This window comes from Bufo gargarizans, chromosome 1, assembly GCF_014858855.1.
Source record: "Bufo gargarizans isolate SCDJY-AF-19 chromosome 1, ASM1485885v1, whole genome shotgun sequence".
NCBI lineage: Eukaryota > Metazoa > Chordata > Amphibia > Anura > Bufonidae > Bufo > Bufo gargarizans.
Window position 1 is genome coordinate 233,106,659 of NC_058080.1, and position 12,691 is coordinate 233,119,349.

Sequence of the window (12,691 nt, forward strand, 5' to 3'; positions counted from 1 at the left end):
CTGGAGAGAGAGACTGTCAGTTTTTAGCTTAGTGTCCAAGGAGGCAAGACACTCCCTGCTACTGCAGGGCTGTTTTCTCCTTGTTTTAATTTTAGATTTTTACTTTTTTCTTTTCTTTTTGTTCCAGAACATCAGGGACAACAGAGACGCACTAGACCTCTCTGTTTCTCCCGGGGTCGAGCTGCGCCAGTGCCGGTCATCCGCACTGCTGCCTCCCCCACAGAAGGCAAGGTGGATCAGGGCAGCCCAGCTCCCCTACATCCCGCCAGCGCAAGGGTCGCCCGCACGCCAAGTCCCTCTTCCAGCGTCCTGCCACTACGGTGCCAGTAGCTGAAGGGGCGACCCTGCTGGAACGGACCGAGGGTGAAGACGGCTGTGGTGAGAGATTGGCTTCTCCAGCCCTACGTCCCCCCCCCCCCACCCCGGTCTCCTGCGTGCCTGACCCCCATACTGACAGGGCCTCTGGACCCTTTTGTCCCTGCTAGTCCTAGGCTGGCCCCTGGCTGCCACAGGGCGACATTCTGCTCCCTCTCCTCCCCTCCATAGGACATTGGCACCCTTCTCCCTGACAAGAAGGGAGCTGCAGAGGTTCGCACCTAGCTGCCCCTGACGTAGGGGTTATGCAGGCCTCCCACCCTCACAGACCCGGTCTCAGGGTCCCCCTCCCTCTTACCGGCCACTGCTTCAGGGCCAGAGGGCCCGCGCCTTGCTGCCCCTGACCCATCACGGGCACCGGTCCAAGGGCAAGGTGGTTGTGGCTGCCGGCCATATGGAGCGCTGTTCTAGGCCAAGGGCCCGCTCCAGGGGTGAAATGGCTGCCGGGTCATCGCTTCCGACAGCGGGTGGGCACCGCGGCCTACAAATGAGCGCTATGCCTCAACAGCCCCCGGCCGACCGTCGGAACATTCCGGTCGGCCGGGCGCCGCAAAATGTTGTTCCCCTCCTGGGCGACACTTCGCGGCAGCGATCCCACTCTATCCGGGTCCCCAGCGCTTCCGGCCCGCGGGGTGGGCACCCGCGGCCGGTATGTGCCGCTCCGTAGGCCCGGCCGGTACTTTAAATACTGTGCGGCCCCGGTCAGCCGGGCGCCGCTAAAAATTTAGACCCCGGCTTCACGGCCTGCTAGGCCGCAAAATTCGGGCCTCTGTTGGAGGGGGCTGGAACTTCTCCGGGCGCGAATCTTCCCGCCTGGAGGTTCCCCCGCCCCCAGAGGATCGCAGTGCCGCCCCCAGGCCGGATCCCTGTTAACCCCTTGGGTACAGGCCGGCTTCCGATGGGCCTGTGTGGCTTTCTGCCTCAGTGAGGCTGGGTTATAATAAATAAATTAAACAAAAAAAAAAAAAAAAAAAAAAAAAAGAAATTAAATTATTTATTAATATGACTTGTGGGCTGCGCAGGACACTGCAGCCTCATCTCAGAGTGCTGCCTGTATACATGCCCCCCTTCCATAGGTGGCATGGTGTCGCGCTCCCCGGCTGCGGCGCTACCAGGGTCATTTCCCCTTCTAGGCGTTTTTTTTTTTTTTTGCCCTCTCCGCGCTACGGCGCTGGTCAGTGCATGCGGCCTTTTCTGTAGGGTGCCTGCCATGTGCAGGACCCCCCTCCTGGCGGGATACTGCACTCTCCTTAACTGCGGGTTGGCCTTGTGCATGATCGCCCTTTCATTGGCGGCCTACTGCAGTTTCTCCGGATACGATGCTGGCCATGTGCACGACCACCTTCCATAGGTGGAACACGGCAATTCGTTGCCGGCCATGTGCGTGACCCCTTCCATAGGCGGAACGCTACACTCTCACTGGATTCGTTGCCGATCATGTGCATGACCCCCTTCTTAGGCGGAATATTGCACTCTCATCGGATTCGGTGCTGGCCATGTGCACGACCCCCTTCCTTAGGCCGCACTGTCTCTGGATTCGCTGCCTGCCATAGGCATGACTCCCTTCTGTGGACGGCATTCGGCACTCTCACTGGATTCACTGCCAGCCATGTGCATGACCACCTTCCATAGGCGGTATGATGCACTCTCATTGGATTCACTGCCGGCCTTGGGCATGCCTCCTTCCCTGGTGGCGGCATACATACACTCCCTCGGTCGGTGGTTGTTCTCTCGCCGGTACGTTGTTGGCCAGGTGCATGAACCCTATGCATGGCGGGGTGCTTGCACTCTCTCTGGATCCGCTGCCGGCCATATGCATGACCCCTCTTCCGTGGGCGGTGTACGCACTCTCACTGGATTCGCTGCCGGCCATGGGCATGCCTCCTTTAGGTGACATACGCACATTTTCACCGGCTGCTCGCACTCTCCCTGAATGCGATGCTGGCCAGGTGCATGGCCCCCCCCCCTTCGTGTTCTGGGCGGCATACTACACTCTCACCGGATACATTGCTGGCCTTGAGCATGGCCTTCTAACATGGGTGGAACGCTTGTGTTCCCATTGGATGCGGTGCTGGCCTTGTGCGTGACCACCCCTCATTCCATGGGCGGAATTTTGCACGCTCACGGGATTCAAGGCTGTCCTTGTATGTGCTGTGCTGGACTTGCTCATGTTCCCCCTTCATTGGTGGAGTAGTTGCACTCTCACAAAATTTCGGTGTTGGGTGAATTGTTGCACACTCACTTAATGCTAGGATAGCCCTGTGCATGACCCCCCTTTCACTAGGTGGACCTCCTGCGTTCCTGCTGGATACTGTGTGGCCATGTGCATGGCGCCCTTCTGGGCGAAGTAGGGTATGCCCTACTTCTCTGACGTAGTTACGACCTTGGGCATCACCCCCTTTTTGGGGCGGGCCCTTGCACTCTTGCTGACTGCAGTTTGCCAGGTACATGTCCCCCCCTTTCGAGGAGGTCAGTTTGCGTTCTATCGCATACCTTACTAGTCTTGTGCATAACTCCTTTTCAGTTGCACTTCCGTAGATACTGTGGGACTCTGTGGCTGGCCTTCTTCGCTGAGTGATATTTTTGCAGTGAGCGGACGTTCTTGTGCGTTGTTTGGGCCGTGTATGCCTTCTCGTCCCGTAGGTGGGTTAGCCTTCTCACTGCTTACGGGGCTACTCGTACGTATGCCTCCTTTCCCCCTGCGACATATTTTTTCTCTTGGGAGACGGTGTTTGCAGCAAGCCTTGCACTATTCTCTAAGGAGATCATTCTGTCCACCTGTGTGAGCCTAAGGTGTTGTCCAATAAGCAACAGATGAATACCTTATATTTAAGTAGACGGGCTCTGCTGCTTGCTACTGCACCGAGCTGGGTGGTACTCACTCATTTCGTTGGCCCTTCCGCCCGGGGAGTGTTCGTGGTTCCTAGATACGTACCCATTCGTCCTTCCGCGGCATTGTTTCCCTGCGCTAGTGGTCACATGGTCGAGAGTGCTGTCTGCAGCGCCCTTCGCATTTTATGTTGGCTCTGGCAGGACTACGGTCCCCTCGCCTAGTACCTTTTCCTCCTCTTCGGGTGCAGTGTGGTATGATTCTTTCCGGTTGGCGCCCTCGGTGCTTCAGTCTGATCTGCTACCAGGTTCGGGCTGCTCTTCTTGGGAAGGTCACCCAACTTCTCTTGGGTGCTCGCCTACCCAGGTCCGGAGGACCTCCGCCTTGAGTTCTTCAGGATGCCGGCCTCTGTCTCGACCGCCTTTTCTCGCCGGTCGGTTTGGCTCCCACTCGGTACAGATCACTCCGATGTGGCTTCTGTTCCGGCCGCGCTTCAGAGGCTGTTCCTTCACTGCCCTTCCCTCGGGGGAGAGCGTGGTTGTTCATGTGGATGGTACTGGTGTTCCCTTTGAGTCCCCCTTGTCCACACTGGTTGTACTAGCTGTGTACCTAGTTACCGGGTCTACGGCGTTCTGTCCTCCCGCTGGGTGCAGATTGCGTTTTTGTTTTTTTGGTTTCAATTCTAGGCAATGTTTCTGCTATGGACTTACCTTCTCGGTAGCTTGGGAGGACTGCCTTTTGCCAAGATTGTCTTCAGATCTCCCACACCGGGACTGTAGTCCGTCTTCCTGTGGTGACTGCATCGGCTTGGGTTTTAGCCTGTCTTGTCCTGGCATCTGGCGGTTGCTGGACGGACCCTTCGGTTCCTGTCCGTTTGTCCTTCTGCTCCCCCACTCAGGGTGGATCCGGGACAACTTGCTCGGGGGCCGGCGGGACCAGTTCTACCGACCGTTCTACCCGTGTTCCTGGTCTGCGCCTGATCATTGGGTTTTCACCCTCTTGCCCAGGCGACTCTAGTGGGCTCGCTAGTGTTCGCTCCTGGCCATGTTTCGTCCAGGATCTGTTGGAGGACTTAGGTTTTTACCTGGGGTTCTGTGGGAAGCTGGGCGTTCCCCCGCTCTTCCTTTCTCTCTCCATGGTTCTGTTTTTCTCCAGTCCGGCCTGGAACTGGGACTGGGACTCTGTCGCTTGAAGTATCAGGTGTCAGCGCTGCCCTTCTTCTTTCAGCGTTCCCCGGCCCTCTGGGCCTGTCTGGACCTTCTTCCGTGGAGCGGCTCTTGGGTTCCTTTGTGCTGCCCTCCGGTACCGCCCTGGGACCTACATACTGGGCTCTTGGCGCTCCAATCTTTCGCTTGGAGCCGTTACAGTGGTTCTCTCTACTCCTTCTGTCCTGTACGGTTGTGTTTCTGTAGCCATCGTGTCTCTGGCGGGTGCCTGAGTGGCGGCCCTTCTTGTTCCGAGCCTTTTGTCTTTCCCCAGGACAGGGCTGTTCTCCATTCCGTCTCTTCCTTCCTTCTGAAGGTGGTGTTTGTCTTTCATTTCGTCGAGGCAGTCGTCCTCCCCTTCCCACCCCCGGGAACGGACACTTCACCGGTTTGGACGTTGTTTGGACCTTGCAGTTTTTTACTTGGAGATCTCCGACTCTTGTCTACGTTCGGCCTCTTGGGTTCCAGGAGGTCCGCGCGAAAGGTTGACGGCATCCAGGGTGGCTTTCCTCCTCTTTCTCAGAGTGGCTATTGCTGTGGTTGCCGCACCAAGGGCAGGGTTCTGCTTTTGGTGTCACCGTTCATTTCACCAGAGCTGTCGGTTCCTCCTGGGTCAGAGGCATTAGGCTTCGGCCATGCATTTGTGCAAGGCGGTCACTTCTTCCTTGCACACCTTACCAGGTTCTACAGGGTGCGTACTCGGGCTTCAGCGTCTGCTGCCTTGGGCCGCCTGGTCTGCAGGCGGCGGTTTCTTGATGCCTTCGGGTGCTTCGCCTTGGTGCTGTGGTCCCTCCCCTCTTGGACTGCTATTGAACGTCCCAAGGTCTTCTGTGTCCCCCAAGGAAACTGGGCGAGAAAACGAGATTTTTGTATAACTTACCAGTAAAATCTCTTTCTCGCTCTTTCCTTGGGGGACACAGCACCCACCCATTCTTTGTTCTTCTCTGCACGGTTTCCGGGTTTGTCTTACCCGTTGGGTAGTTGGCTTGTTGGTTCCACTTTTGGACTTTGCCTTGTTTTCACTACTTGGACACGCAACTGACAGTCTCTCTCTCCAGGCTGAGGGTATAGCTGTGGAGGAGGGGCTAACAGTTCTTACTTAGTGTCACGCCTCCTAGGGAGATGAGCTATACCCAAGGTCTTCTGTGTCCCCCAAGGAAAGAGCGAGAAAGAGATTTTACTGGTAAGTTATACAAAAATCTCGTTTTTTGTGTTTGCACAAATGATCCAGTTAGCAAAATGCTCATCTATCGGGTAATCGGCGGTACATTTACAGCTCCAGATCATCGCTAAAGAGCATTCCTATGAGAGATATAGCTATATACTTCCATTAATTTAGAAGTAGGATGGATGGATAAGGGTCCATTCACATGTCTGCAAATGGGTCCACATCCGTTCCGCAATATCGGGAATGAGTGCGGACCCATTCATTCTGAATGGGGCAGGAATGGATGCGGAGAGAACACTATGTGACTTCTAAGATGAAGAGGTAAAATGTCGCTCACCAAGTAGGATGTGTCTTCTCATGCCATAGCTTGTCTTTATGGACCTACATCCTACTTGGTGAGTGACATTTTACCCCCTCATCTTAGAAGGATCTAGCCCAGTGATGGCGAACCTATGGCATGGGTGCCAGAGGCGGCACTCAGAGCCCTCTCTGTGAGCACCCGCGCCTTGGAAAAAGTCTATGGCGTACCAATATGCTTTAGACTTTTCCTGCCATTCATCAGCACAGGACGCACTATGAACAGCACAGGCAGCACACTGAATGTAGGATATTAAGCTATTATAGCTAAATGATAAAGTACATGGAAGATATATTGGTATTCAGGTTAAATTGCCATGTTGGCACTTTGTCATAAATAAGTGGGTATTTGGTTGCAGTTTGGGCACTCGGTCTCTAAAAAGTTCACCATCACTGATCTAGCCTATGTCCTGTGATCATTCCAACGTAGGCAATGCCAGCAGCAGAACTTGACATGAGAGACGGTCAGCTGAATGCTGGACATTACTATTACTACAAAAAACTAAGCAAAAAAATAAAATACAAAAAAACTTGAACCTCCGCCAGAAAAACTGTACCTTCTTATTGTTCTGGTAAACCTTAATAGTATATTTTGATAAAAAGGGTGGTAACCGTTGGTACACCCCTGCTATTATATTATTTACTGGATATCCAACAGACAAAGCTTACCATTACTTGAAATTGTGAGTGAATATTTTCTTTGTATTAGTCCATGGATCTGATATATTTCTGCCTTTCACTGCCCTTAAAGGGAGTTTGTCAGCAGCATTGGCCTGCTAGGTAGGGGCCTGGGGAGAGCAGGACAAACATACCTTTTTAATGTATATGTGCGATAACCTGAAAGATCTAATGTTATTTTTTACCAAATTATTTTAGGAAGAAAGTCAGGGCCAGCTGCTGGTTCTGGGTGCAACCAATCGTCCTCATTCATTGGACCCTGCATTACGTCGCCCTGGACGATTTGACAAAGAAATAGAAATTGGTATTCCCAATGCTCAGGGGCGCCTGGACATTCTCCGACGTATACTCGTCAAAGTCCCACATCAGCTGAACGAAGAGGAACTTGCAGATTTAGCCAGCAGTGCCCATGGCTATGTGGGTGCAGACTTAGCAGCTCTGTGCAAAGAAGCAGGTGAGTCGTGTTACAGTATGCATGTTTAATACAATATCTGCACTACCGAAAAATGAAAAAAAACAAACTAGAAAAAGTGATTGACAACTTATAAACTGCTAATGGTGCTTGGTCAATGATCCCACAACTGAGGTGGTGCACCCTTTTATTTTGGGTTCTGCAGCAGGGTATGTGATGAGGTAGGGTCACATTAATACTGGGTGGCAACCATCTCCTCCTGTGATATGTCACTCCATTCTCTTTCAACTTGGACACATAGTTCAGCCAAGGTTGTTGTTGGCTGCCGTGCATGGGAGATCTGATTACCCATCCAGTCCCAGACAGGCTCCATGGGGGAGAGATCTGGTGATTGAGGTGGCTGGAAGAGCTACTGTGTACCCTGAGGAGCACATATTGTAGTGGTGAGGGGGTGTTGTTCTGATGGCACACCACGTCTCCTGAGAAAAAATAAAAAAATAAAGTAGGACTGATATTACTATGTCCTACCAAAGGCTGGTTAATGTTCCCTCCATAAAGACCGGACGGGAATGGCCATGGTAGCTAATGGCACCCCACGCCATGACACCTGGTATTAGTCCTATGTGTCTCCGCACTATGCACAATGGTAGTAGGTGGTCTCCAGCCCTCCTGTGAACACTGATGTGACCATCAATGGCAAACAATAGTGTTCAGTAATGAGGGCATGTTCTTCCTTGGTGCTAATGATGGCCGCATCAGAGTCTACGGGAAGCCTGGAGATGATAAAGGGTGCACCACCATGGTTGTGAGGTCCTTGACCAAGCACCACTAGTTTATACTTTGTTATTTTCAGCTCAATCACATTAGGTTTTCCGGGTGTTCTGTTTTTTCATTTTTCGGTAGTGTACATGTTTGTTAGGAAAGAGATTTAGGAGTAAGATGTCAGAAAGCCTGATATCTGAAGTCTTGTCTTTAGACTTGGTGCGTTGTAGATACAAACAGCTTGCAGGGCTGACATCTGCTTCTTCACAATGCTGTATTAATTTACAGACCTGATTCATCGTCCCTCTGCCCCTAAGCAGGATATTAGTCTCTTGAAGCGTGCACACATTTTTAATGTCCTGAGAAAGATAAGCCTTGCTTTTTTTTCCAAAACCACTCGGAAATGTTAATAATTGAGCTGAGAACACGCCGCAGCGATGGCTGGTTGGCAATCCAGGTTTCCTAATATAGGGATTTATTGCAAGCGTGGCCTTCTAAGGCAGCCTGCGCAGCTGCATCAGGGTGAATGTAAATACTGCAAGAAGGGGATTCATGGGATTTGTTTAGAGTGGAAGGAAGTATTTAGTTTGTAATGCTTAAAATTAATCTTCAATATCCGCACGACCTGCACACCATTTTGGCGTGCGGTTCTAAAACCCTGGGCCTCTGATGTGATAGCATCATGGGGGCCAGAAAGGTTTGAAGGCATTGTTTAAAGAGTAAGACTAGACAGTGAAAGTCTAATTGAATCCAGACAGGACTGTATTACATGAAGGTTTATTATCATTTAGAGGAAGGAGGGGGGAGGCAGCCTCGGGAAAATGAATGACTGAGCTCAGTTTTTTCTTTCCTTGTCCTTTTATATATCCTTGTGGTTACAAATCTCTACAATCGGCTTAAAGAAACACTAGCTTTGAAACATTCTGGCATTGATTTTCCTTGTGGCATTGGGTTATAATAAAGTGTTAACCTGCGTGCACATATACGCAAGTAAAGCTTTTAAAGGGGTTCTGCAGTTTGTTTAAACTGACGATCTATCTATCTCTGGATAGATCATCAGCATCTGATCGGCGGGGGTCCGACAGTTTGAGAAGGCAGCGGGGGCTCCAGGAGCACCGCGGCCTTCTCGTTGTTTACCGCAGGCCCAGTGATGTCACGACTAGTATCAACTGGCCTGGGCGCGGCTAAGCTCTGTTCACTTGAATGGAGCTTAGCCCCGCCCACGCTAGTTGATACTAGTCGTGACGTCACTGGGCCTGCGGTAAACAGTGAGAAGGCCGTGGCGCTCCTGAAACGCAGCTGCCTTCTCAAACTGCTCCCGGGTGTCGGACCCCCGCCGATCAGATGCTGATGATCTATCCAAAGGATAGATCATCAGTTTAAGCAAAGTGCAGAACCCCTTTAAGGATATTTCAGTATATTGTCCATGTAAGTGCCATCTACCATATTCCCTTCTATGATGCCTCAATGGCAGTCTTTCAGGTTGTGAGCGGAACCGTTCCTAATATTAAGGCAGGAAAGGTGCTGGGACATGAACTTGTAAATGACAGCTTTTTGCTGACAGGCATATCTGGCAATTGTGAGGATCTTGATTTCCCTGCCAGTGCCCCATTACTTTTCATAAAGGAGTCATTTCCACAAAATATTACGTTAGATAGGGTATTGTGTTTATGCACTTCCTTGGTATACAAACATGGCTTCCTCTATGGTTCACTGAAATGGATCTAGAGCCTCAAATAATAATGAACGTATTCATCATCAGCAGGTTACAATTATATGATATACTCGTAGCATACTATGAAAGCGAATGGAAATGAACACAGGGGCGCTTAGCAACCAATAAAATTGATATATTCATTTTCCAAAGGAGCTCTGAAAAATGAAAGGTGGAATCTGATTGGTTGCTATAGAAAACTAAGGACTCTTTCACACTTGCGTTGTCCAGATCCGACGTGTACTCCACTTGCCGAAATTACACGCCGGATCCGGAAAAACGCAAGTGAACTGAAAGCATTTGAAGACGGATCCGTCTTCAAAATGCGTTCAGTGTTACTATGGCAGCCAGGACGCTATTAAAGTCCTGGTTGCCATAGTAGTAGTGGGGAGCGGGGGAGCAGCATACTTACCATCCGTGCGGCTCCCGGGGCGCTCCAGAGTGACGTCAGAGCGCCCCATGCGCATGGATGACGCGCCATGTGATCACGTCATCCATGCGCTTGGGGCGCCCTGACGTCACTCTGAAGCGCCCCGGGAGCCGCACGGATGGTAAGTATGCTGCTCCCCCGCTCCCCACTACACTTTAACATGGCTGCCAGTACTTTAGCGTCCCGGCAGCCATGGTAACTATTCAGAAAAAGCTAAACGTCGGATCCGGCAATGCGCCGAAACGACGTTTAGCTTAAGGCCGGATCCGGATCAATGCCTTTCAATGGGCATTCATTCCGGATCCGGCCTTGCGGCAAGTGTTCAGAATTTTTGGCCGGAGCAAAAAGCGCAGCATGCTGCAGTATTTTCTCCGGCCAAAAAACGTTCCGGTCCTGAACTGAAGACATCCTGATGCATGGGGATAATCCTGATCAGGATTCTTCCGGCATAGAGCCCCGACGACGGAACTCTATGCCGGAAGAAAAGAACGCAAGTGTGAAAGAGCCCTAAGCCAGTTTTCCTTTGCACCAGTTTTGATAAATCTCCCCATTCTATGCAAGTCTGAGGCTCTCATAGACTTGAATAGAAAGGTACTTCCAAATGTCACAGCAGAGGCTGGGGTGGTCAGACACCAGGTCACATGATGCAACAGCGGCCAGAGCGGAGGTAATATGATTTGCTGCAATACCGTATCCTTCTTGTAGTTTACAAATGGGGGCACCATGAAAAAAAGAATCCCCGAGTGCTTCTTTAAAGGGCTTCTGTCACCCCCCCAAAAGTCATTTTTCATTTTTGGGCTAATTAAAATCCTTATAGTGCGATTATTCAATATATAGTGCTCTTACATTTTTCTGTGCCTTAGTTTCTTTAAAAAACGCACTTTTATAATATGTTAATGACCTCGCTACCAGTAGGGCAGTTGCTTGCTGGTAGCCGCCGAATCCTCCTTTAAAAAAAACGCCCCCTCCTCCTGTTGATTGACAGGGCCAGCGAGCGCTCTCCTCCTTCGGCTGGCCCTGTCTGCGTTCCAAATCTCGCGCCTGCGCCATACCGGTCTTCAGTCGGCGCAGGCGCACTGAGAGGAGGACGCTTGCTTGGCCGCTCCTTCTACACCCGCCTGCGCCGGGTGTAGATGTGATTTGGAACGCAGACAGGGCCAGCCGGAGGAGGAGAGCTGGCCCTGTCAATCAACAGGAGGAGGGGGTGTTTTTTTTAAAGGAGGATGCGGCGGCTACCAGCAAGTAACCGCCCTACTTAACATATTATAAAAAGTGTGCTTTTTAAAGAAACTAAGCCACAGAAAAATGTAAGAGCACTATATATTGAATAATCGCACTATAAGGATTTTAATTAGCCCAAAAATGAAAAATGACTTTTGGGGGGGTTGGGGAGGGTGACAGAAGCCCTTTAAAGGGGTTCTCTGGGAATCAAGAAAATACTAAAATGTTACTTTATTCAAAATATATTCCCAAATACCTTTCATTCGCTATAATGGCTGGTTTTATCTAGGGAGCAATCATCAGGGGAAATAAAATGGCCACCGTCCTATTAGTACACAAAATACCTATCGTAATCACACATTTCACCTAATGATTCCTCTGTAGACAAAACAAGCCATTATAGCTAATGAAAGGTATTTGGGAATGTATTTATGATGAAATAATATGGGGTTGTCTCACTACAAACATTTATCCCCTCTCCAAGTATAGAAGAAAAAAAGGCAATGCGACAGCACTCTGCAAATACAAGTAACTAGGGCTGCAGCTAACGATTATTTGAATAATCGATTAGTTGCCAATTAATTTCTACGATTAATCGATTAATCGGGAAAAACGACAAAATTACAAAACAGAGAGGTTTATATGATCTTACTGAAAAATTATGTTCAAAGGCCATATTAAAACAAATTGTGGACGACACTATTATGGGGGATCTGTGGACGACACTATTATGGGGGATCTGTGGACGACACTATTATGGGGGATCTGTGGACGACACTATTATGGGGGATCTGTGGACGACACTATTATGGGGGATCTGTGGACGACACTATTGTGGGGGATCTGTGGACGATACTATTATGGGGGATCTGTGGACGATACTATTATGGGGGATCTGTGGACGACACTATTATGGGGGATCTGTGGACGACACTATTATGGGGGATCTGTGGACGACACTATTATGGGGGATCTGTGGACGACACTATTATGGGGGATCTGTGGACGGCGCAGTTATGGAGAGGGGGATCTGTGGACGGCGCAGTTATGGAGAGGGGGATCTGTGGGCGGCGCAGTTATGGAGAGGGGGATCTGTTGGCGGCGCAGTTATGGAGAGGGGGATCTGTGGACGGCGTAGTTATGGAGAGGGGGATCTGTGGACGGCGTAGTTATGGAGAGGGGGGATCTGTGGACGGCGTAGTTATGGAGAGGGGGGGATCTGTGGACGGCGTAGTTATGGAGAGGGGGATGGGATCTGTGGACGGCGTAGTTATGGAGAGGGGGATCTGTGGATGGCGTAGTTATGGAGAGGGGGATCTGTGGATGGCGTAGTTATGGAGAGGGGGATCTGTGGATGGCGTAGTTATGGAGAGGGGGATCTGTGGGTGGCGCAGTTATGGAGAGGGGGATCTGTGGGTGGCGCAGTTATGGAGAGGGGGATCTGTGGGTGGCGCAGTTTTGGAGAGGGGGATCTGTTGGTGGCGCTGTTTTGGAGAGGGGGATCTGTTGGTGGCGCTGTTATGGAGAGGGGGATCTGTG

General features: G+C 50.8%; 1 protein-coding gene across 2 annotated transcripts in view; it reads left to right on the forward strand.

Annotated features, from left to right (window-relative positions):
* Nucleotides 1–12,691, forward strand: part of SPATA5 (spermatogenesis associated 5) — a 382,760-nt gene that overhangs the window by 49,928 nt on the left and 320,141 nt on the right. For both annotated transcript variants that reach the window (XR_006390924.1, XM_044302228.1), the window contains exon 9: nucleotides 6,812–7,067. Coding sequence is in view for 1 of the 2 variants with exons in the window: in XM_044302228.1 (XP_044158163.1) it covers nucleotides 6,812–7,067 (256 nt within the window). In the remaining variant the exon portion in view is untranslated. The remainder of the gene's footprint in view (nucleotides 1–6,811; nucleotides 7,068–12,691) is intronic.